The sequence below is a fragment of the Pieris rapae genome, chromosome 16, assembly GCF_905147795.1.
Source record: "Pieris rapae chromosome 16, ilPieRapa1.1, whole genome shotgun sequence".
Classification (NCBI taxonomy): domain Eukaryota; kingdom Metazoa; phylum Arthropoda; class Insecta; order Lepidoptera; family Pieridae; genus Pieris; species Pieris rapae.
This window is the reverse complement of record NC_059524.1, coordinates 8,366,285-8,393,378: the sequence shown is the minus strand read 5'-3', so window position 1 is coordinate 8,393,378 and position 27,094 is coordinate 8,366,285. Positions and strand designations below refer to the sequence as shown.

Here is a 27,094-nt window from a genome sequence, read left to right as displayed (position 1 = left end):
AAAAAAAAAAAATTTCAACGTCAATTAAGAATTAAAAAAAACAATTCACGGATAAAATAAGCTTAGTTAGAAATTCAGTCTTAGGAATAAATCTACAGCCAAAATCTATTATTGTACGACATTGTACTCATATTTGGTCGTAAGAACCGATATTCGTAACAGCCGATGACGTTATTATATCCCTCATATTATGTACTTGTTATTATGTGTAATTAATATACTCACGAATAAAATTAATTCAGCCGGGACCTTTGATTTTGGTCAATATAACCGGTATGTTGTACTAATCGATGTCGTAAACGGTTCGACTGTATTTAAAACTAAATCATTTTCTACTAAAACAAATACAATTCTATTTTCGGGACAATAATACTGATCTAATATTCTAGTTAAGCGCCTTACATTGTGACTACAGACAAATAAATTTTATTAGCGTAGGTCGTATCCTTATAGCACGTGAATGTTTTTACGAATCAAAGCTAAGGTAATAAGATTATGGCGTTTATAAAAGGCGCACAGAATGGCCAGAATAGCAGTAGTGTCGCGTCAGCCGAGGCGATCGTAAGTATTTTGTATTTGTTTCTAAAAGATATATGGCATTTTTATCTTCAAATAAGGGTCTCAATTTTTATCTTAAAGCCTCCATTAACGCTGAAACCCAATAACCTATCTGAATCCATTTTTGTCCATCTGAGATAGACGTTAATTCAAATATTGATAAGTGTGCCAATAACCAATCAACGGATTGTAATAGCCATCTCTCGATAAAAGCTATCCATGGTAGATCGGATCAGTGTATGTACTTTTGTGTGAAAATGACAATTCAACGCTGCCAATATTAAGATTTTAACTGACACCAGTTTTTAAAATAATTAAAAAGATATTTGATATGTTTTGTACAAAAAAAATATATGTTAATATTATTTGCAGTGTAAAGAGCAAAGAGATTGCATTCTATCCGTGGCCAAAAATGGATTGTCTTCGTAGGGTTTGGTTATTAGGATGCAGAGGAGATCGATCGACTGTCACGGTCGGATCTTAGATTATTTTCAATCTGAGAGATTGGGCTACGAGAACAATACGTTTTGTGTTACTATGTTAAATAAATTGAGAACTTTCTCCTTATTAAAAGATGAAACTGGGAAGCTGTGTATTTAGTAGTTGTAATAGGGGATTATTTCCATTGTGGAAACTATTTATGTATTAAAAATATTGGTGATCGTTTCGAAATATAATAGCTAGTATATATCTTAAAATATTTAATTTTTTAATAACTTTTGAATGTTTAGCGAATAGGTCAAGGCGAGTAATACAATTTGATGTTGATAAATAAACATCAATATACCTTAAGCAAAGATTAATATCTTTGTAAAATTCAACTGTAAATTCTATTACGCATAGTGCTTTTGACTCTTATGCCCCTTTTAAGGAACAAAACATTATTTTAAGCGTTTCATGTATGTAATAGAATTCGTAAAAATTCTTTTTTATATTAAGATTAGATTTAATTTTGCGCTGTAAATATTAATTAAACTACAAGCGGATCGAACACGGTCGAAAACCAACTCCCCAGGACCGGAAGCGTAAGATCTCCGGATTTTGGAGCTTTCACGCCGAACATTTTATTACTTTTTTCATTCACTAACATCTTGTTTAAAATATATTTGACTCAGTACTTGATAGAAGAAAACTTTAATTTTAACCCTAGTAGCCAAGATCTGAAGTCAGTCTTACATTTATTGGGCTACAAGGGAAGCCTCTTTTGTTGGATGAAATAGTGTGTTTAATAATTCTTGTGACAAGTGAGTAATTTTGCTTTATTTTGCAACGGGATCTGATCGAAACCCCGCATTATCAAAGTCAAAATTCGTTTATTCAGTTCAGATGCGTCTTAGGACATGCTTAGGACGTCAAAAACGTTTACAAAATTCGCGAATGAGCAAAATGCTTGCAAAATGCTTGTTCTGAGAAGAACGGGCAAGAAACTCAGCAAGTTTTGCCCTCCCTCTACATTACAATTATTCAAAGGAAAATGTCATAAACCACAACGCCATTACAGTTAGATAAATAAAATAAAAGTCTGTTCTTAATTAATTAATTAATTACATTCACCATTACACATATATTCACAACACTTTCAAGATAACAATATAATTAGAACTATTGTCAACCGTTTTTATCTTCTAGGTTGACTACCTAACTGTGTAGTAACCTTTACACCTTAATGTTTTCTTAATATTTGTTTTGAATCTGTTTGAAGGCAGTTACAATATTTTATTAGGAATCGTGTTATAGCAGCGTATACTTAGAAGCTTGAACGCTTCTAAAACCTGAGGTCGTGCGTTAACAAACCCCTACACCAATAGAATTTTTCCTTTTATATGCGCAATTAATACTCTATGAGAAAAGTATCGCATTTCTCCAGTGTGCGACAGCTGTGTAGAATTAAGATAGATGGCTCACCTATTTCCTTAATAAGAATGAGCTCACGGATAAAAAAAACAAAGTTTAAATTTTGTCTAATAAAATCTTTTAAAGTCGGTAAAATGAATATAACGCACCCTTACCTGCCCTACGCTAAACCAATTAGACGCCCAGTAGTCTACTGTATATGACAATTACCAGTTTTGTACGGTTTCCAGTCATCCATGTCACGTGCTTGGCTAATCTTGAAATCGGAGGACAGACTCACTAATTAATGTAAGAATAGAATTATCTTAAGCTTAGACTTTGATGGCCTTTTATGATACTGGCATATTAATAATTAAGTTATCATCTGTTAAATCAAGTCAATATAATTTTAAGGCCCCTTTAGTTATTTTTTATTTCTTTATTATATACATATACCTATATATTATATTTCTCATTTTCTTGAGCAACATCTATCCTAGTTTCCCCCAAAATTTTCCCCGTCATCTGTCCATATTTTCTTGTGTCGCCCTACATCTCTTTCCAATAGGTCCAGTCTATTTTGTTTTTTCCAGAGTCTCTAGATATATGACCCACATGTATATGTAATATGTTATTGTATATTTGTTAACTTCATCCCGTGATTACAATATTCTTAACCTACATATAAAAATAACAAAAAACATAAATAATAAATAAAAAATGCTGGAAATGCTGGCATTTCCTCGCTGTATTGATCATTATTCGTTGAACGAAGAAAGTACCCGCTCTGGGGTCACTGGTACTATCTATCTATCTCAGTTTTTAGTGAGCCTGTCCTTCAACATCCGTTTGCGCTCTCTATATTTTTTAAATACTTATGAAACGTCTGGTGCATACATGTTTCTGTGTAAGATTGAATTGAATTTGTGTCCCTACATTTCTAACCATAATATTTCAAAAATAAATATTCAGGGCTGCCCCTAGCGATATAATTAAGTAAGTGAGTGGGAAAAATCATAATGTCTGCATGGTGTAAAATGTTTAATGTCCGTCTCATAAGGAATATTCTTTTGCGTCAGTTGGTCCACTCCCGATGCTGGTCTTCCCAGAGAGTTACGACCAACTATTCAAAGTGAAAGGCCGCCAACGCACTTACTTAAAATGGACTGCCGTTTATGGGCGTACCGTAGGCTCGTTTGGCCCCTATTATATAAAATATGTATACATGATATTATGTCAGGTATAACATATAACTTGTTTCACAGCGTTCGTTTGCGGGGACGTAAGCTGCTTCTTCCCTACCAAAATGGGGGATAAAAAGGATTTGGAAAATGTAAGTTTTTCTTCGAAACTACAAATTAAATGGATAATATAGATAAAGGTGAAAAATTTTGATGGTTTAACCTCAGCTAGAAAAGTATAGAAATAAGATTAAAATGATTCTAAAATAAATTCAAAGTATGATACATTCTGTGTAAGAACAAAATAATATTGTTCCATAAATACTATATATAATAAACGTCTAGTAGTTTTACGAGTTAAATATTCTAGTTATACATTTTGTTCGGCACGAAAAACGGTAAAGATTTTTGACATTAATATAAACGGAATAAATGTATGATTGGTATAATTTCAGGGGGATGCTTTGGCGGAGAAGATCCGTAAACCAATTAAATTGCCAGTGCTGCCAAAGAGTCTTAACCTAGATGAGAAGAAATATCTCATGGCTGTTGAGAGAGGGGACATTGCGAATGTTAGACGGTAAAAAAAAATACTCTTATATTTACAGCACGTTAATAAAACTGTGGATAGTACTGAAAGTACTACTAATCTTGACAAATTGGTATGGTTGAAATTTTTGGCTGGAGAGGGTCGGAATCGATCTCCTACCCGTTGGTCTGATCAATTTAAGACAATTAGAACAACCTTAGCATAGAGTGGTATGGAGGCAGACGTATCGGTTGGCGCTTTCTAGACAGGCACAACTTTCAGTAATGAAGATCGAGAAGGAGAAGAAGAATATAACTGTTAAGCAAAGATAAAAATTTCCAAATTCGTTTTATAAATCAATAGGATCAATTTATTTAGGGGCAATTGTAAATTTGTGTTTTAAGAAGCTGTTGGTGACTAACTGTATAGTTTTAAACAATTAATCTTCCAGAATGATCCAAAGGGCACACCGCAAGAATCACATAGATTTAAACTGTGTGGATTCTCTCGGTCGTGGTGCTTTGACTCTCGCCATTGATGGAGACAACCTGGAGATGGTGGAACTCCTTGTGGTGATGGGAGTACAAACCAAGGATGCCCTGCTCCAAGCAATTAACGCGGAGTTCGTTGAAGCTGTTGAATTGTTATTGGAGCATGAAGAGCTGATACACAAGCATCCAGCACCATATGTAAGTGGTTTGCTTCGCCCACCACAATGTAGGGCGTGTAAGTATTTCTGAACCGACTCAATTTAGTATCCTAATAGAGGGTAGCAAATCCAGGAGGTACTAGAGATAAGTTATAAGCCTTACCTACGAATATGCATTGTCAATGTCATAAAAGCAGATGAAGCGAGGTATGGTCCTTACCCTAGCAAGAGATCCGTGGTCTCTGCCTACCCTGGGAAGCCGTGATAGAATGTTTTTTTTGTACTGAATCTACATATTGTACATTACATTGTATCTACATAGGCAAGTTTACCAGCCTATCTAAGCTTGGAAGTGAATTTAGACATACCAGATACCTCTTTCTGACCTAACTTTGGTGCAGTTTTAAGCAGACGTAATACAGTGGCTGATCGCTGATAACAAATATATATTTTCCAGAGCTGGCAAACAGTGGATCCGACAACAGCGCTCTTCACACGTGACCTCACTCCACTAGTCTTAGCAGCACATAAGAACAACTACGAAATAATCAAAATCCTTCTCGACAGAGGTGCAACGTTACCAGATCCTCATGATATACGGTAACAGCTTATGTTAAAAGGAAACCATGTTTTCATTAATGAGCCATAAACATAATGCAAAATAGTATACATATTAGAGTTAGTGCACGTTAGTCAAAATAATGAACAGTGGTAATTGGAAAATAAATAAATGGGCGGCGGTATCACTTAACATCAGGTGACCCTCCTGCCCGAATTGCTGTTGATGCAGAATAATTTATATTTCGTTTTTTATTCTTCTTCTCTTCAGAAGTATTTCTCAAGCGACTTACGGGTTACAGATGCGGCTGCGATGAATGTATAGTAGATTCGACTGAAGATCCATTACGACACTCTCTTGCCCGACTAAACGCTTACAAAGCCATGGCATCTCCATCTCTTATAGCTTTATCTTCTACCGACCCAGTTTTGACTGCTTTTGAACTGTCATGGGAACTGCGGAACCTGGCATATGCTGAACAAGTAAGTTGCAAGTTAAACTTTTCTCAATGTATTAATTAAAAAAAAACTGTAAGAAGATTCTTACAGATTCTTCTTCAGATGAACTGAACCTATTAGTAGTAAGCAGTATTGGCCTATTGGCTTCAACTCTCGCCCCTGAGGTCGAAGGTTCGATCCCCGGCTGTGCACTAATAGATTGTGAATACGCAGTGTATTTAACATTCGCTCGAACGGTGAAGGAAAATATTTTGTGGAAACCTGCTTGCCTGAGACTCGAAAAGTCGACGGCGTGTGTCAAGCACAGGAGGCTGATCACCTACTTGGCTATTAACATTGACAAACGATCATTAAACAGATACAAAAATCTGAGGCCTAGACCGAAAAAGGTTGTAACGCCACTTGTTTATTATAATGACTGTTTTTTAGGAATGTAAAGCAGAGTACCTTGAACTACGTTGTCAAGTGCAAAGGTTCGCTGTAGATCTCCTAAACCAGTCACGAAGCTCTCAGGAGTTGGCCATCATCCTGAATCATGATCCCGAGGAGCCATTTGAAGAAGGAGACCATATGAAGTTGGCTAGATTAGAACTGGCTGTTGATTTTAAACAAAAGAATGTATGTTTTGATGAATTGTTGTTACTACCTTAAACTTAAATCTCAACATAAAATTAACTTCGACTTAGGGTCCTTCAAGAAAAGAGCGTACAAATTCTTAAAAGGCCAGCAACGCACTCGCGAGCCCTCTGGCATCGAGAGTGTCCATGAGCGGCGGTATAAATTAACATCAGGAGCCGCACTCCTGCCCGTTTGCCCCCTGTTCTATAAAAAAAAACCATAAAATTATAATTTTTTTTATGGTTAAGATATCGCTGCTAGATTTAATATAAAATAATTACAATTTTCGTAACCTACAAAGTTATAATAGAAATAATTTAAAATTAAAAAAAAAAGTTTGGTCCTTGTGTACCTTTATCGCTGGCAGCAGTTCCTCGCTGCATTTCGATACTTAACCCTTGAGCCAGGGAAGCACCATCTCGGGGTTCACCAGTACTATCTTTCAGATGCCAACTTAAATCGTTAATTGGTGCTTCTCAAACCCCACGTCTCTTTAGTCTACTCCAAGGGTCCAAAATCGAAGTTTGAGGAAAGACGTGAATGACATACAATTTTTTTATTTGATATTTTTTTCCAGTTCGTAGCTCATCCAAAAATCCAGCAACTTCTAGCATCTCTATGGTACGCGGGAGTTCCAGGCTTCCGACGCAAGTCTAATATAGAGAAAATGTTCATCATTATGCGGGTAGCATTACTATTTCCGTACTACTGTCTATTGTATATGGTAGCTCCGAATTGTGAAACTGGGAAGCTGATGAGGAAGCCATTCATGAAGTTTTTGATACATGCATCGAGTTATTTGTTCTTTTTACGTGAGTATTTATTTTAGCAGTATATGTTATTCTTGTATGACTTTTTTTCTTATGTTTGTACTTCTGAAACAAGAATCGCCAGAAACGGGGATATAAAATGACACCCCATTTCCTAACCCCATTTTTCAAATGTTTCAATGGCATATGCAAAGATGTTTTGACAGAAAACACCATATGCAATAAGATTGCAAACGGACTGGCATGCAAGAGACTCACCTGATGTTAATTAACGGCCGCAAGTGTCTTATCGGCCATTTAAGAATTGGTAGGCCTATTGTAATAGTATTGCCTATAAAACAAATGATTACAAATCTATCTGAGACCTAAAAGCCAAAGTTATCCATAGTGAACGTAAAATCATTTTTCTTATTTTTTTATAGAACAGGGGGCAAATGGGCAGGAGGCTCAACTTTATGTTAAGTGATACCGCCGCCCATGGACACTCTCAATGCCGGAGAGCTCGCGAGAGCGTTGTCAGCCTTTTAAGCATTGGTACGGTCTTTTCTTGAAGGACAACATATTTTATTACAGTAATCTTGATATTGGTATCACAAAGAGCAGAAGTTCAAGTCGTTCAACTATTCGGCCCTGAGTGGATGGTTAAGAAGGTAGAAGAAGAACTGAAGAGACAGAGGGGGAATGGCCCCACTGTTCTGGAAATACTTGTTCTTATATATGTAATTGGTAATTATTATTTGACATATTTATTAGAAATGAGTGGTTTGTGGCTAAGTATTTACGTAAAATATCCGAAACATAACGCAAATAAACGAAAATTATTATTTGATAAGCAGTTATAAAAGTAGTCTTTCTATATTTTACCGATACTTTCACATCCATAACAGCGAAAATATGAAGGTTTATTATCAAACATTTGGTTTTTAATTCTTTATGAGTACTACACATAGAAATTAAATAGTATATAAGTTAATTATTAGTAATATTTTACAATAAAAATTGCGATGAATAATCACTCGGTGGACATTATCAGAAATTCCATGGGACTTTTCGCCGAGTTGATTTCGCAAACCTTGCAGTGTTATTTGCTATTATCATTTTTATTCCGTTATAATCATGTAATTACAAATCCTTGGCGGACCAAAGCGAGTTTTTCAATACAAAAAGCTATCTGCTGCCATATTGCGGGCTACTCGATTGTGACAAAGTTGAATCTAGTTATCACTGCGTCTTCTAAGTTTTCATTTCACACGTGTTTATACTTTCTAGAACGTTCTTTCACAACTGATCGTTGATATTAAGATGAGTGCAAATATAAAACAAAAAATATAGCATCACATTGTTCATTAGAAAACCCCCGATTGAAATAAAATAATTATTCACTTCTCAGGTTTCATTTGGGAGGAAATGCAAGAGATGTACACTGAAGGATTTCGCGCTTACCTCCGCAACATGTGGAATTTCATCGACTTCACCCGAAACACGTTATATGTGTCCGTAACATTACTACGTTTTGTGGCTTATCTGCAGCAAAATGCTGAGATACAACGCGATCCGAACACAAGGTTTATACCAAGAGAGCAGTGGGATGATTTCGATCCGCAGCTGATTGCTGAGGGATTATTTGCTGCTGCTAACGTGTTTAGGTACTTTTAATGAAAAACTTATTAAAACTTAGCTTCCTCGGCCCCGGGCGGAAGTCGCCGGGGAGGTAGGCCCACTAGCCAATTTAAAAAAAAAAAAGAAAAAAAAAGTGTGTTTAGGTAAGGCTTTTGGTTGCACAGTCACAGTACGCTTAGCACTAATTAGGTTCTTATATAAATTACGACGTTCATTTCTTTTCTTATTATCCAATATCCCCCATGGACACCCATTTTAGAGCGATACTGGCCTTTGAAGGAGGAGTATGCTCTTTCTTTAAACAACTAAAGGTCGTATCTGCCAGGGAAATCCACCGATTCCACAGTTCGCTAGTTCTCAAAAGAAAGTACAGTAAAGCAGACAGTGGAAGACTTCCAGCTATCAAGGTGATGCTAATAGTCCAAATTTGAGTCTAGTTGCGGAAATTGAGTCGACCTACCATACCATACCACACTGATAATGTCTTTCTTTTTGTTACAGTGCGTTAAAACTGGTGCACCTGTTTTCTATAAACCCTCACCTTGGTCCACTTCAGATCTCGCTTGGCAGAATGGTTATCGACATCGTCAAGTTCTTCTTTATCTATAGTCTGGTACTTTTCGCTTTTGCTTGCGGTAAGTATCCAACGAAATAGTATTAGATTAAAAGTAAATTTAGTTTGAATCGAACATTCTCCATATTGCTATTGATAAGCATGGTACTTATCAGTTCTACTACAATAATTGTTTTCTCGATCGAACCCAGGACTCTTGAAACATACAGAGGTAACTAAATAGAGCTTAACCAATATTTATATGATTGTATAGATTCAATTTTTTGAAAATTAATATATGTCCAAAATTTTTATATGTTCATACAATATATGCCTATTATATTTGCTATTGTAATTATATACGACAAAGTACAATATTATTTGCAAAGAAAACTCATAATATTAAAATAAAAAAAAATACTTCTGCGCATTTGTCATTTTGGCTTACTTGCTGTGAAAAGTATTAATTATATACAGGTCTGAATCAATTACTTTGGTATTTCGCCGATTTGGAAAAGCAAAAATGTTACGCTTTACCCGGCGGTCTCCCGGATTGGGAACACGCGGGTGACTCTTGTACTAAATGGCGAAGTTTTGGAAAGTGAGTGCAGGATTGTGTGGCTAGACTCGCTAGAGATGTTTTTCAAATGCTATTTCGTATAGGTTGTCAAATACGCATAAGCCCACAAGTATTGATATAAGTAAATTATAAATAACATACGATATTTGTCACAATGTGTAAACTACAATATTGTTCTGTGATTGTGGGCCTTCAGGGTTCTTTAAATAATAGAGTTAAATGGTAATTTGATTTTAATGAGCAGTGTTGGCCTAGTGGCTTCAGCGTGCGACTCTCATACCCGAGGTCGTAGGTTCGATCCCCGGCTGTGCACCAGTGGACTTTCTTTCTATGTGCGCATTTAACATTTGCTAGAACGGTGAAGGAAAACATCGCGAAGAAATAGACATGACAGCTAAAAAGTCGACGGCATGTGTCATGGAGGCTGATCAACTACTTGCCTATATGATTTAAAAAAAAATGAACATGAAACAGATTCAGAAATCTGAGACCAAGACCTAAAGAGGTTGTAGCGCCACTGATTATTTTTTTTTAAATGTTAATTGCTATGAATAATGTGTTGAAGAGAGAACCTACGTCTGGTTTTTCTCTTGGGGCGTAATTCCGATTTAGGTAATCGCCTCGCTTATAAAACTAAGAAAGCCTGAGTGTCCTAATTGTACATTCACCTAGGCTCGTACAGTTATGATTGAACATTAGTGTATAGTTCGTTTTCATACTTCTGTCCTAATTGAAGTAATGATTTTTTGTTCATTCATATTTACAATATTGTGAAATAATAAATTTTTTGTTTATAACGATTTGTAACATAACTATGCGATTGATCCATATAAACTTATTTCTAGCTTCTCGCTTAATATTATTGACGTGACCCAGTTACCATGACAACTATTAGTTATGTCAATTCCAATAATAAGTATCACGTTTCGGCCGACGTAACTTTATTTTAAGTTTAAAAATAGTTCAAAATCTTTAATCATGGGTGAGGAACAATTTGGTGTGCGTCATGTTATTGGTGCTCCCATCTCAACTACGAGGCTTTCTGAGCAGGCCATCGTATGTATGCCTCCACGATCTGCCAAGTTCACCTTAGCTGAATGGAAGCTATCCAACGATATGCGCAGCCGAAATACTGAAGACCAGCAGCAGCTGGCAGACCGAATTTTAAAGGAAAGTGAAAGGATCCGAGATGAAACTGGTGAACGCGCATCCATTATGAAAGCAACGTCTGATAGACGTATAGAAGAACGCCTCGGTGATATAGAATTTAATAAAAAGGAACTACAACTGCAAAGAAAAGAAATATGCCTCGAACTAGAAGCCCTCGGTGTTTATAAGACACGTCTCCAAGACTGCCTTGCATCACTTCAATCAAATGCTCTGACCATTTGCCGTAAGTGTTTAATGCTGCGTGATGGCCGTATTGGAATCGATTTGGTTGTTGATGAGGTTGAGCATGCTCTGCAACAGGAAATTACAACAATACTAGGCGGTCAAAGTCTTTTGAAACGTGCTTTGGAACAATTGAACGAACAGATGAGGCGTCTTCGTTCTACCAGATATCTTCTAGACAGAGATTTGCAGTACAAGCAAGCAGCCATTGATTTGGACAAAGGTTCTTTATCTTTAAAACCAACTGATCTATGCTTGTCTGTGTACGAAGGCTACGCTAATTTGGATCCAGCAAATATTTCGGCTGATGAGTATAATGCATATTCAGCTAAGAACGTGCAACAAGCTGCAAGAGAAGTAACCAGTGCTCGTCCTATACGTGTATTTATTGACGTATTACTAAAACAAGTGATTGATGATCTGTGGAGTTCCTTTAATAAATGCAATCATGAGTTTAAAGAGCGCATTGAAGATACCAAGAGGGCAAAGGCAAAACTAGAAGACATGCATAGAGAAACAACGCAGAAAATAGCTGATATGATGAATAATATTCTTCAACTGCAGAAAGCACTATGTGATAAAGAAGGGAATACAGCCTTGGCTCATACAAGACTTGGAAGACGGGCGCAGCGCATTGGAGCTGAACTAGTCCGAGATCCACCAGGGCAATCCTTGTACTACGAGTGTGAGATGTTACGACACAGCACAGAACAGCTCCAACAAATGCTGCATGAAGCGAACGCGTCCTTGCGCTATTTACTACAAACTCAGATACAGTTAGAAGAAGATATAAATGTGAAGATGAATACTTTAAAAATCGATGAAGTTGATTGTATGACTCTACGTACCACTATGGATTATCATGCTTATTAATTTCGTTAATTAGGCTCGTTGAAATCATGTAGAGTGTGTTTAGCTTAGGGACAGTTTACAATGTTTTTTAATAATTTACACGCTTTAGATAAAATTGCTTACGATTTGTGTGGAATAAAACGATGTTATTCATAATTCTTTATTCTTATCAAGTGAAAGGGATGTATGAATGCTTGGAATTTAATATATTTCTGAATTCTTGTTGGGATATTTGATATCGGGAGATTACAAGTTATCCTTAGAACAACAAGCAATTGTATTTTAGTGAAATGGTAAAAAAATTAAAAGATATTTTTTACCATTTCACTAAAATACAATTGAACCTTTCCCAAAAATATAATTTATTAATTGCTTTTAGATATTTATGAGCATATTAGGGCGTTTTTATAAAGAATCATTTTCTTAAAATTGGAATGGAAACCAATTGCCTAACCAAACCAGCATTAAATTTAAATTCAATCTCACATGTAGTGACTAATCATGTACATCTATTACCATCTAAAACCAGAACCGAATACGGACCCAAAAATTAGCCTATTTCGGATTTATTTATTTATTTATTATTAAATTTCGGAGCGATTCTCAGAACAGATTGCCTCCCGAGTTCCGGGAAATAGCAGTGGACCCGTATAGTATACGCCTGCGAGGTTTTTTGATAGACTTATGTAGTAGCAGCATACGACGGTGGCATGATTTACTTTACTTTTTGTGTTCAATACCTTTGTTTCTCATGCATGTTTTTCTAATAAACTTCTTTAAAGGAGGCGGGTCCGAAGAATTAGGTACTAAACGCCGCTCATGGACACCTGTGCCTTGTAGTTATCCTTAAAGCCTTAAACAATTTTTTATATGTCATATTGTACTTACACATTCTCATGCTCATTCTCTAATAGACTTACTAGACGCGACGTTACTATATCGGCATAGTGATCAAAGTTATTTTCTGATATTGTAACATCCTTCTAAGCGTTATTCACGTTGGTTTTTTTTATAGAACAGGGGCAAACGGCAGGAGGCTCACCTGATGAATTTGGTTAATTTCACAGGTTATTTTTTACCACGGACTTGTAGTCTATAAGACTTTTCTGATACCAAAAGCTTCATCTTCATGCTTTAATGACTGATATATTATTACTTCAATGTATCTCTTCTCAGTGTATTTGAAGCGTCGCAGTCACTTTTCTGGGCGTCTTTCGGCATGGTTGGTCTGGACAGCTTCGAACTGGCCGGTATTAAAAGTTACACCAGATTCTGGGGTCTGCTGATGTTTGGATCTTACTCCGTGATCAATGTGATCGTTCTACTGAATCTACTCATTGCTATGATGTCCAATTCCTACGCTCATATTGATGTAAGTTTATAAATTAACTAAATTAATTTTTAATTATTAAACTGTAATTATTGACTCATGATAATATCTCTAGTCCTCTTTAAGCAGCTTACGATAAAATAGTTATTGTTTCTTAAAAATATAGGACACGGTTTCCTAACAGAAAGTAATAGGCTGGGATAACGGACTAGTGGCTGTAGCGTGCAACTCTCATCCATGTGCTCGTAGGTTCGATTTCCGGGTATGCACTAATGTGCTTTCTATGTTTCATTTAAGATTCGCTCGAAAGGCAGCGGTACACTGGTGTTGGCGACTCATATATAGAAATATAAATATATTATAAGTTAGGTTTGATAATTGTAACTCTATAAATAGAAATTAAGTGCGAGTGTTAAGAGTTATAAGTTAGACAGAATAATATGTACAAAATGTGAGTGAAAAATATTGTAAAGTTATGAATGTAAATATATTAAATAAATAAATAGAATACTTCGCCGAATAAAAGGGTCACAGCTCTCGACGCGGTATACCGGCGCAAATGTATATAAGCGTAGCTCTCGTCGCGGTATACTCGTGGAGTACTTAAGCTCGGCGCGGGCGAGTCTCGAGGCAGTCGCGGTTCAGACTTGACACGGTGCACACGCGCAGTCTCGGTTCAGACGTGACACGGTGCAGACGCGCGTAGAGACTCGGGCTCTTTCCTCTATCCCGTGACAACGAGCTGTGATCCAAGAATAATCGGCGAAGCAAGAAATAAGAACAAGGCGCAGTTTCACTTCAAGACAACATCTACAATTACGCACTAGCAGGGGTGCGTGGGTCGAGGCGGTACCAGCGTTACGTCGAGCCGTCTTGACAAACGAGTACGAAGTCAAACCCCACCGGTATACAAAGCCGCACCGAGGTTACTTAGGTTACCGCACGGGTGTTATCAAACGAACACGATTAAACGTACTATACCGTGCGGGCCTGAGTATATCTGCGAGTGTCGACGGTGGGTGATTGGCTAACCCAATCAATAGTGGTCCTTCGAGCCGGATCCTGCAAAGGTTGTCATCAAGAAGTGATTATTGCGAGAAGAAAATGCCAGTCACAAGATCACAGAACGGGATGCAGCGAGGGGAATCGACGTTGACTGTTACCTCCGCCACTAGGTCCAAAGTTCGGACCACAGGCGAAGAGATAACGATCGAGCAGTCCACGTCGACGAGCGCAGCCAGCCAATCAGAGCAAGCATTGACTCTGACACCAGCGGGTTATACCCGGCGGGCCGCATCTAGAGCCGTATCAAAAGCCAGCTCAAGAAGACTAGCCGAGGCCAGAGAAGAGTTGGCTCGTTGCGAGCTGCGGAAAGCGCAGGCAGCAACACACCTGGCCAGATTACGATTAGAAGCGGAAATGGAAAAGGAAGACTCCGTTATAGAAGACGTCAACGATGACCATGAAGAAAAGGTAGCAAACTGGATGCGCTCATCGGCACAAAAGCCAGAAGAAATAGAAACAAAGAGCGACATCCGAGCAGTAGCCGACGCAATAAAGGAAGTCATGACGAGACATGTAGTGCCGCAACCGAAATACATTCAAGAGCTGCCAATATTTGGAGGGGACAGCTCCGAAAGGACGGCGTTCCGGATCGTATACGAAGATACATCTCCCATGTTCTCGGACTTTCAGAACATGGCGTGGCTACGTAAAACGATTAAAGGCACGGCGAGAGGGAGTATTAAGAGCCTCTTGTACTCAGAAGCAAAGCCAAAAGAAGTTATTAACGCTTTACGCCGAAGATTTGGTACGGACGAAAATGTGGCTGCTAGCATCGGCATTAAGGGTCATCGCGAAACCTTAAATATAGAAACTATCGGTGGAGGACAAATGAAAAATCACGACTCAATGATCGTAGATATCAAAGTGAAAGGGATAAGACAATGCGAGAAGAGCACACTTAAACGGGCAAGGACTATCAAAGAGCTGAAATTAACCCCGCAACTCATCTATAAAACCCGACTTAAGAAGTGTCAGCACTTGCGGGGTTTACTGCAAGACGTGTGCTACGAAGCTGAGGCGCCGAAGCTGCTCATTGGCCAAGACAATTGGGAATATATTGTCTCGTTACAGATACGACGTGGAAAGCCAGGGCAGCCAGTGGCGTCAAGAACAAAGTTAGGATGGGTTATCCATGGCTTCGATAGCAACGGCGTGTCTCCGATGAATTATGTAAACACATGTACACATGCAAGAATCGTCGAAGACAAAATAAATCAGCCAGTGAGAGAACATCTTAATATTAAGTCTTTGTGGGTTCAGCCGAAGAAGCCTTCAGCCGATATAGAACAGCAAGCACTAGAAATATTGGAAAGAAATAGTCAACAATTGGAAGATGACAGATCCGAGGTCGGACTATTGTGGAAAAGGAAAGACGTACAACTTCCAAACAATTTCTCAGCGGCCTTCAACAGATTTCAAAGAATAGAAAAATATCTGCGTGAGGACGCTAAGTTTAAAAATGAATATAGCACGCAAATAGATCTGTTGAAAAGCAACTACACTGAAGAAGTAACAGCCAACTGCGCATCGAACAAAAAGTGGTACCTGCCTCACTTCCCAGTAAAGAAAAAGCTAAGAATTGTGTTCGACGGTGTAGCCAATCACAACAGAGTGAGCCTCAACGACATTCTGCTGTCCGGACCGGACTTCAGGACCGGTCTACAGTCAATATTAGTAGTGTTACTGCGAGTACGTCAAGGACTCGTATCGATAGCGGCCGATAAAAAAGAAATGTTTCTGCGGGTGAAAATATGTGAAAAAGACAGAAACAGTCTCAGGTTCCTTTGGCGAAAAGACAAGAAAGCGCTAGTGAAAGATAACAGAATGTTATCAGTGATTTTAGGAGCTGCGTCACCTTGTGCCACGATTTATATAAAAAACAAAAATGCAAAGGCCTTCGTACATAAATATCCAGAAGCAGCGCAAGCAATAGAGAAATATCGCTATATGGATAACTATTTGCAAAGTTTTCACTGTGTCGACGATTACCAACGAGTTATACAGCCAGTGAACTTGATCCACATGAAAGCGCACTTTGAGTTACGAGGATGGGCGTCGAACAAAAGAGTGATCGTTGAAGACTACACCGAAGCTAGGAAAAGCTACCTAGAGCATATCGGTAGAATAAAAGACAATCGGCTGCCGCGATGTATGTCACTATTCTGCACTGAGGGGGAGCTGCATACTGTCGCAGACGCGAGTGAGACAGCGTATGCAGCCGCAACTGGAGGCAATGGAAAATACTTAGTAAACCTTGTTGATGCCAAGTCGAGAGTAAAGTCTCGGAAATCAATATCTAGACCGAGACTTAAACTGCAGGAAGCCTTGTTGGAAACAGAACACATAGACAATTCTAGACTAATAACGAACCTAGCTGACAATTCGAAAAAGGAGGCGCTAAAACCAAACTACATTCTCATTGGACGATCCAGTGGAGCTGCGCGCATACTACATTTTCCTGATGCAAAGCTGGTGGGCAGAAAAGATTTGAAGTCCGTCCAACGACTCTCTGATCACTTTCGGAAGAGATCGCTACGGGAGTACTTGCCCAAACTACTGCCCAGAAAAACGAATAAACTACAGAAAGGCGAGCAGCTGCAACCAGGCGACGTGGTTTTTATCGTAAAACGCACGCTACCACGATGCACTTGGCCGAGGGGAATCATCGAAACTACATACCCCGGGCCCGACGGAATAACCAGAATCGTGGACGTCGCGACCAAAGGTGGAGTGTTAAGAAGACCATCGTCGAGGATCGTGATCTTGGTGCCTGCGGAGTCGCCGTGCAGAAACGACGGTGCTGCGCACGAGGGGGAGAATGTTGGCGACTCATATATAGAAATATAAATATATTATAAGTTAGGTTTGATAATTGTAACTCTATAAATAGAAATTAAGTGCGAGTGTTAAGAGTTATAAGTTAGACAGAATAATATGTACAAAATGTGAGTGAAAAATATTGTAAAGTTATGAATGTAAATATATTAAATAAATAAATAGAATACTTCGCCGAATAAAAGGGTCACAGCTCTCGACGCGGTATACCGGCGCAAATGTATATAAGCGTAGCTCTCGTCGCGGTATACTCGTGGAGTACTTAAGCTCGGCGCGGGCGAGTCTCGAGGCAGTCGCGGTTCAGACTTGACACGGTGCACACGCGCAGTCTCGGTTCAGACGTGACACGGTGCAGACGCGCGTAGAGACTCGGGCTCTTTCCTCTATCCCGTGACAACGAGCTGTGATCCAAGAATAATCGGCGAAGCAAGAAATAAGAACAAGGCGCAGTTTCACTTCAAGACAACATCTACAATTACGCACTAGCAGGGGTGCGTGGGTCGAGGCGGTACCAGCGTTACGTCGAGCCGTCTTGACAAACGAGTACGAAGTCAAACCCCACCGGTATACAAAGCCGCACCGAGGTTACTTAGGTTACCGCACGGGTGTTATCAAACGAACACGATTTAACGTACTATACCGTGCGGGCCTGAGTATATCTGCGAGTGTCGGCGGTGGGTGATTGGCTAACCAACCAATAACTGGTTTATTTTTTTACCGACTAATCATGTCATATGTAAGTTACTGTTAGTCTTATATAATGCTCAGTGTCTCAGGTCATCATATATGTATGTATAAATAAACTAAATCATAAAGTAAAAACCAATTGGAAAATATTTTTTTATAATTCAGATTATTCAATTAGATATTGAATTCAGGGCGCCAAATCTCTGTTTGTTTCTGGCAATCATAGATGTTCATACTCTAATTGAAATAATATTATAGCAACATTCAGACGTGGAGTGGAAGTTCGCAAGGACACGTTTATGGATGTCATATTTTGAAGACAGTCCCACATTACCACCACCCTTCAACATACTGCCAACACCAAAGCGAGTTATGAAGATCTTCAGTCTGATGGAGAAGAACAAGAATGTTAAAGTTAAGGTAAGCTGATATAATATAATAAAAATATTCCAACTGCGTCTAAGAAGCCACAGTTACAGATATTACCGATTATTTTAATTATACGACATATTGACGGCGAGGGTCGAGGATAGATTTAAACTTGGCGTCTGAAGGCTGGTAGCTCACGGGCAAACCCTTTTAACAGTATCAATGCATAAAATTTGCGATACTGTATCACCGATCATTGACCCCAGAGCTGACTAGCAATATGTATGACTCACAGCATCTCATCATCATCATCATCACTGGTTAGATTAAAAATGCAGTAATACCATTGCAATGAAGGATATCCCTTCAAGGCTTTTGAGAGATTCGTATCAATCTCTGTCTCCATTTACATTGTCTTCATATACATTACTTAAGTCAGTTGTAAAGTCCGCTCAGTAAATGTTGTACTAAGTTTACTTATTTATTTCATAAGAATGCCAAAACAAAACCGCTTAATTTAAACCATAAAGTTAGCCTCTAAAAACCCAGTGTGTCGTCGTTAAATTAAGTTTCACTTCCAAGAGATAAATGGCTATAATTTATGATCACCGTGAGAACTTAATTTTCTATGTAATAATAATATAATATATAATAATAATTGTATGATAATTTCTTGAATGTGACGAAAGTATTAAATAAAATCAGAGATTCTTATAAAACTATTTGTAATGTATTTCTTTTTAGAATAAATTAGGTACAAATTATGTGCAAACAAACAACTCTTCTTGGTCATATACTTCGTTGGTGCAGGTCACATCACTTTAAGGTGCCTGCTGCCTCCAATTATTCTGGTCTGTAACTTCCCTTAGCGCAGCCCCTTTGCATGGAGAGACCCGTGAGAATCGTAACTTAGTTGACCTTTTTTTAGTTGGCTAGCTATCTGCCCACCGTCCTTTTGCCTTCCACATTGTCAAAGACAAACAGCTTGTCCAGGTTATCTGGTTCGCAACTAGATCTGCAAAATGCATTTATCACGTGACTAGCGACGGCTAAATAAATAACGAGTGAATGTTATGGTAAGCTTAGACACATTAACTAATGAAATATATTTCCAGGTGGAAAAAGAGAAAGAGGATGATGTGCGCTACACAGCAGTCATGCGTGCGTTAGTTTGGCGTTACGTATCTGCTATGCACCGGAAGCTGGATGAGGAACCTGTCACTGAAGATGATATTAATGAACTGAAGGGAGATGTATCTGCGTTGAGATACGAACTCCTGGAAGTGCTGGGAAGAAACGGAATGGATGTTTCGTTCACTAATCGCAAGGAAAAAGGTGAGCTAAAATATTTTTTATACAAATTTATCAGGATCCAGTCTAACATGGCGCCTTCAATCGAACTTACCTGACACTGGTAACATTAAGGTCACATTCAGTAGCAACAAACATTGGAAAATCTTGAATCTAAAAAACTGACTCTTTTCATCTCTTAGCCGTTCTTGGCAAGCGCATGAAGGTCTGGGAACGAAGGTTGATGAAGGACTTCCAAGTGGCCCCCGTCTCCGTTATAGATGACGAGGGGAAGCCAGCGAATGAAGATGCTCTCGCCAGGTTCCGCAGAATTGCTAGAATGGCCGCCGCTGCTAACAGCAATGATAAATGGAAACAAACGCTTGCTGCTTCTGGTGTGTCGTAAGTTTATTCTTTAATTCACTTATCGTGTGAGAAAGAAAGACATGGAAAGCGTGGAACGAAATGGGATGTGGTAGATCCAAGGCCAGGACTTTGCCAGCGTATTTATAACATTCCTTAATAATGAAACAAAAAACTTTATTTTACACAAAAACAGGATATTTAGGTAAAATAAAGTGCACTAGACCCTACAATAGGATTCCGTGGGCAGCCAGTCTCTTCCTTTTGACATGTAAACTGTACTTTATGATTTCTACAAAACAATTTATAATTAAACTATTTTTGCACATTAAGAATATTTTCTTTATCAGGCCAGGTTGACGGGATGTTTTTTGAGATTTTTAGTGTATGTATGTAATGTGAGTTTTGAAATATTTGTGACAATTTTGTTATTAATGAAGTGGTTAAAGATGAAAGCGTCTTGGAAGGAGAAAAGGCGTGGTGGTGATATAAAGCTTTGCGTTTTGTTTGATTATTATGTTATCATAAATCACCCATTCTATGAATTCTGATATAGTCAAACCATCCAAACTCACAAAACGCATAAAAACTAGCCGAATTGGATTTCGTGATTGGAATTGCATTCGAATTCTATTTACAGAGACCTCTACATTTTTTGGCATAACCCTGAGATTCAAAAACTAACACAGACACAAAAACACATTCACATACACATATTGACGCACACTTGAAAGTCTTATACGACTTTTGTTTGATTAGATGTAACACTGAATAAATTCTTTTAATAAAAAATATTTAAAACAATTAATGCAGTGTGAGGGCTAGCCTTAGATCAATTTTGTCATAACCATATTTCTGTGAGCTGTAAAGTTGATGTATATAACGTATATTGAACACACGTAGCCTTTCACTTGCAATCACATCTAAAAAACTCGTAAGTCTAAATGATATCTTTATCAAGTATATAAAAATATTTTAACAGTCTCTACAGGTCACAAATCGGTCGATGCCGCACCCGTGAATCGTTCAGAAGTCAGCAGAAGCTGCAGCAGGCCATTGAACATGCTAAACGACTTGTTATGCGGTCACCGCTACCAGGTAATTGCTTGTGATCATTATTTAATATAAATTAAACATCTTTTTAGTAGATATTAAGTCTCTGTATGTTGTAAACCATGTTAGCCTATATTTTGGGACACTCATCCTTGATTCATTAGGTTCAAAAGTAATTGTTGAATTTGTTAAAATTATTTGAAAATATTTTTAGAAGGATCCCGGTCCTTATCTCCGATTCAATTGCCAATGTCTCCCGGACATACACTGACGGAGCTTATTAAGGATATTTCTCAGGGTGTTGGTGCTGTTGTGGATATGAGGACTCCAGTGCCTAACAGGGTCAACGGTAAACCGATTTAATTCTATTAAGTAACGTAGGAAACTTAATTAGGAATCTGGTCACCAGAACTGGCGCTGTCCACGCTCAACGAAGTTGTATCGCAAAAGTACAAAAAGGTACACTGCCGCAACGACCAAACTTAGTAAATTTGTTTTAACCTTTTTTATTACATATTAAAATAAAAATTGTATGTGTGCTTATGAAAATTAGGAAACTTCGTAATGTAAATAATCTATCTTGAATTCAACTTTTTACACTAATATTATAAAAGAGATATTTGCTAAAAATTGCTAGAATTTTTTTTTTCAAATTTCAATTCATTTTTTAAAATAAAGTACAGCAATTAGAACAATAAAAAGAATAAAAATCGAAACTACATAATATACATTTATATGTTTCTATAACGTAGCATTGTCTTTTATTAATATAACTTTTACACATTTAAAGAAAACCCTTTTTCAACGGATTGGAGCTATGTATTATATTCATATAATTATTTTACATAATTTTAAATTTTTCCCGTCGTTTCGTATGCAGCGTGACCGTGACCAATATAATTAAAATTATGTAAAATGTATGTAAGTATGTATGTTTACCATTTGAATGTCCGTTGCAGACAACCTGCTAAGTGTCCCAGGGGCCAAGTGTTCAGTATCTCGCAGCCCTGCACATAGTACACAAGGCGAAAGCAATACAGGTCGTAAGGTAAGCTGTAATGACGAGCCACCAACACTTAGACGCGTGAGTGTTTTCTTCTTTAGTCGCGTTCTTTATTACTGAATGTCGTGTCGTTGTAGCATATCCTCTTCCCCGTGTCTTTAAAAAATCTTAGCGTTTGTAATACTATGACGTAGAAGAACCTTATATTCGTCGGTCCAGCAAGTTGGGGATTGAACTCGTCCCTTCCACTCTACCATCACAAGTTGTCTAAGTTATCGTGTCTAACCTCTGCGTGCTATTTCCAAAGAAGCTCTTTTGGTCATCACATCTACGTGTAGAGAAAAAAGAAAGTAATAAATAAATAACATTTTGATAAACCTGTATTTTTTTCTAACGTTTTCTTTTATTTTTTTATAATATCTGTGTATTATTGTTAGTTTTTTGTCTTTATTTATTGCTGTATTTTACATCTAAGCAAACATTAAAAAAATAGGATATTATTGTTGCCAATGTTATGTATATTGAAAAATATATATGGAAAACAAGATGGCGGCCCGAAAATGATATTGAATTGATGTATAAATATTTTATTACAGTCTGTAAATTACTTGACTATTAAGGTATTTTACTTGCAATTTCCACTTTCAAAGAACAAAGTTTGATAAGCATTATTCTTTTTTGATTAGCCACGATCACGAAGCTCGTCACCAAATCGACCTCGGAGTTCAAGTCCAAACCCTGGATCCAGCCAAACTCTTGCTGTTGGAGATGCACGATCAGGTTCGTTAACGCTTTCTTCATTCAATTTAAAACACAATTAAATAAAAATAAATCACATTTGTTTCCATTTCATTCGCCACCAAGAATAGTGGCGGAGAGTTTTTGCCAGTTCTTCTTGCATGCCCTACACCCTTGACTTGCGAACTGGTAGTAAATTTAGATTAAATTTAACATCTTTTATGTTGACTTTCATAAGTGCACTTGTTTACCTATATATCTTAATATATATATTTCTTGTGTGCGTGTGTATGTGACTGAACTCCTCCTAAACGACTGGACCAATTTTGATGAAATTTTTTGTGTGTGTTCGTGGAGATTCGAGAATGGTTTAGATTCACAATTTTGTCCGCTGGACAATGTTTTTTTTAATTAATTAGTAGTTGTTGATTTTGGAATGTTTTACATTGGATCCGACAGACGGCGCTACCATCGCACTGTCAAATTTTAAATAATATTCGAATTTTAATTTTAGTCTGTCCCGACAGTTAGCGCTGCGATCAAATTAAAAAAAAGTTTTGTTATCATTGTGTTATTGTAGACCATGTGCTGGATCGTTAGATATTGTCATAACATTTGAATAATTTTTTTCATCAAAATGGTCCAGAATGTTTCAAGCTTATTAAAAAAAAGTTTGAAATTTTCAAATTAAAGACGTGTAGACAGGACAACGTCTGTCGGATCCGCTAGTATAAATATAAAACACTTCGTCTTAAGATTAGACAGGCGAATATTCGTCGACCGTTTAGTGGCATATCGCTGAAGTTTAAGAACACCTTTAAAATATATGCTTTTTTTGACAGTTATAAACCTGTCAAAAATATAAATTTTACTCAATAAAGCTTTTTAATAGCAGTTTTGTGGCTTCGCGTGCGACACTTAACCCTTAGGTTGTAAGTTCGATCCCCGATTGTGCACCAATGGACATTTTTTCTATGCACATTTAGCATTTGCTAATTTGTGAAGGAAAACAGACCCAAGTCGACGGCGTATGTCAGCACAGGAGGCTGATCACGTACTTGCTACTTGCCTATTAAATTGACAAAAGATTATGAAACTGATACAGAAATGTGGGGCCCAGACTTTTACAATAATAAATCAATGGCGTTCAAAGTCTAAGACCTAAGTCATAATAACTTTATTCATATAGGTAAACAAGTACACTTATTAACGAAAAGAAGTTAAATTAATTCTAAATTTACATTAACTAGCAGTTCGCAAGTCAAGGGCGTAGAGCGGGCAAGAAGAACTGGCAAGAAACTTGGCACCAGTATCGCCACTAATTTATTTATTTTGCTGATAAATATTTTTGAAGTCATATGTACAAATAACCGTCAACACTTTTTTATACTTTTGGGTATCTAACAGAGAAGACCAGGACTCTTCTAAAGCTACGAGAAGAATAGTTTATGACAGACCTAAGTTGGGGAAAATTGTCATGAGCAAGGGTCACTCATTGTATACAATAGCGGATTTCTTTTTCGCCATATAGAATTGCCATACGAAGTCTGCTTTCTTCTCTTACATTTCGTCTTATTAGTCGGTAACAGTTTGAGATTTTCTTGATATATTTTTTTTAACAGTGGACCCAAGTCCATTAAAGTCAAAACGCGTGACTGACCCCACAACGGTGCCAAAAGTGGTCAAAAGGAAACCACCATCACCACCCAATGATCAGCAAGTAAGTATAAATATCCTCTATACAAAGTTTCATCTAAATCAATTTATCGATTAGGTGCCATTCGAGTATTACCTAAGCGCTATAGGGGGGAGAGATGGTTCTTTGATGTTCTTATTTGGCGACGTCAACAGTGATTATTTACTTTTCTACCTACTATATTAACCATACATTGTCTATGCTTGAACATGAAATGCATTTTCGAGGATTGCTACAAAAAGTTAATACGTTTATCTTATTTGTGAAAGCTTTGCTTCCTTTTGCTGACAAGATGTCGAGGGGGGCATAAATTGCAGTAAATCTACTTGACCGGCCTCTTATACGCATCGTAAACAAATTCACACACATTTACATTCACTAAATTATGAATAATGTTGTGTTATTAAATTAAGAAATATATTTTGTATGTATTCTAAAATGTTCTTCAAGTAAAACTGTGTTCTAAAGAACTATTAACAATAAAATATTTAAATTAAGTTTAATTCATGTATTAATAACCAAAATATACACTGACGAATTCCCAGATTGCATTTACACCTAAATCCATTATAAAGGCTAAGCAATACTTGTGGAAGGCACACATAGATGGGTAGCCTCATATAACCAACCCCAACACTACACAAAAACGAAACCAATTTTACAATTCAGGTAACGGATGCAGATGGATGCGGAGACGCCGTTGCAAGACCAGTTGCTGGAGAGCTTCGACCGAAGGGCACCCTGCCTCCTCCACCGTGTCACAAAGCTAAGGTATCTATGGAATTCCACCAATTTCGTTCACAATTAACGTTACGTAATTTAAATTTACCAACTCTTTTCTGGGAAAAGGGCTAAAACTTTTCTTTAAGAAAATCTTTGGTTAATTTAATTAAAAAATTAAATTATTTTCTATTAGATCCAAGCCCCAACGATGGAGATCACACCATGCACTCCTATATGCCAACGTGCGTCAACAGCTGGCTTTGAACCAGCGCCAAAGACAGAGCCTCAGGTGTCAGCAGTGCCAGTTCCTCCACCCATGGTATGAAGAATAACTGTTCCCACTGACACACATACTCGACAATAGTTAACTAGACGAAAATTATTCGAAAGCGAGCGATATTTTTAGTCCAATATAAATTAATTCTATTTTTCTTACTAAAGATTCATGTTTGAATTTTGCGCTTTGGCAATACAAGAGACAGGTTTCTGTGTCACATCAGATGCTCTTAAAGGATGCGAAACAGTGGGATTTTTGAATAAAATTCATAGTTCAGTGACCTAATCATTACCTATTTTGGAGTTATCATTGCTTGAAATAAAACTATTTCGTGTTCTTAGTTTGTATAAAAAAGCACAAGCAAAGGGACTCTCCCTTATAATCTGAGAAATGGGCTATATTATAAATGTTCTTTAGCCGGATTCACCGGTCAATTCTTCAGTGACGGACAGTACGGAGTATCTGATACCAACCCCGGAACCACTCCAGCAAAGATCTTTGGACGAGAACATGAGGAGTATTAGGAAAACATCGAAAACTTGGCTCTAATTAATATTGACATTATAATTTTGCTAGTAAGCTTAACATCAGTATAAAACCGTTAATAGAATATATTTTTAGAAAGTCTTTAATCCATGAATAATAATTTAAAGTATTATATTTTCTACTTTTGTATTGTGTATATGCCTTATCAAGACCGTCCAAACAGTATATTTTAAATTCTACACCCTATCCATTGTTTAAAATAGAAACACTATTCTCCCCTTTATTTTATATTAAATATCAAAATTTAAATTATTGTATCTCCAGTTCCAAAATACTTTAATATATTATACGTATTAAGCGTGCGTCATCTGTAACCTCTGCCACGTTATTTAACAATTATAAGCCGTTTAAATATTATGTAAGCACTATAGATATAGTCTATGTTTTTCTTATTTGGTGATTACGCTGACTATTACGCTAATTATTTACCTTTACCTACACATTGATTGTGCTTGAAAACGAATTGCATTTTCGAGGATAGCTACAAAAATTAATTCGTTTAGTACTAATATTTTTGAGAGCGTCGCTAACTTTTGCTTACAAAAAAGAGGGGGGATAAATTGCAGTGAATCGCTTATGTTATACTTGAACGGGCCTTTAAACATAGCACTCTTGCATGTGTGAATTGAAATGGTGTTAACCAGGGCACTACAGTTAGTCCCTTTTCTTCTTAATTATTATTTTAAAGATCCGTAATATGGAATAATATTCATATTCTAGTCACTTTTGTATGATGTATTTAAAACGTATTGCATGTGTAAGCCGGCTGATGTATTATAATAGGTTCTTGCTTCTTTATATACGCAACCTATTGTTATAGATATTTACGCGAATACTACACATCAGCTATATACTAGTTATAGTATAGTAGTAGTTAACAGACATATATAAATAATATTTGCAAGAATATGGTACGAACATATTGTGGTGGTACAATATAAAGTTCACATATTCTGCCACACATATT

At 37.2% G+C, this 27,094-nt stretch overlaps 2 protein-coding genes across 3 annotated transcripts; both read left to right on the top strand.

Annotated features, from left to right (window-relative positions):
• Positions 1 to 546: 546 nt before the first annotated feature.
• On the top strand, positions 547 to 27,094 carry LOC110993113 (transient-receptor-potential-like protein). 2 transcript variants are annotated; one of them, XM_022259226.2, is made up of 24 exons: positions 547 to 561; positions 3,657 to 3,724; positions 4,028 to 4,152; positions 4,553 to 4,790; positions 5,208 to 5,350; positions 5,611 to 5,791; positions 6,197 to 6,385; positions 6,963 to 7,197; positions 7,729 to 7,881; positions 8,546 to 8,801; positions 9,277 to 9,410; positions 9,806 to 9,929; positions 13,329 to 13,524; positions 18,328 to 18,489; positions 19,554 to 19,773; positions 19,932 to 20,130; positions 21,074 to 21,189; positions 21,359 to 21,493; positions 22,104 to 22,192; positions 22,834 to 22,927; positions 24,508 to 24,605; positions 25,251 to 25,352; positions 25,498 to 25,623; positions 25,999 to 27,094. In XM_022259226.2, exons 2-24 carry the CDS (start codon positions 3,698 to 3,700, stop codon positions 26,128 to 26,130), a joined length of 3,474 nt encoding a protein of 1,157 aa, XP_022114918.2. In that variant the 5' UTR covers positions 547 to 561; positions 3,657 to 3,697; the 3' UTR covers positions 26,131 to 27,094. The 2 variants fall into 2 exon arrangements, with proteins under 2 accessions (XP_022114918.2, XP_045487684.1); XM_045631728.1 differs by having other exon boundaries at positions 25,264 to 25,352; positions 25,999 to 26,136.
• Positions 10,827 to 12,410, top strand: LOC110993114 (tektin-1). The gene has a single exon (XM_022259227.2). It carries the CDS (start codon positions 10,887 to 10,889, stop codon positions 12,171 to 12,173), a length of 1,287 nt encoding a protein of 428 aa, XP_022114919.2. The 5' UTR covers positions 10,827 to 10,886; the 3' UTR covers positions 12,174 to 12,410.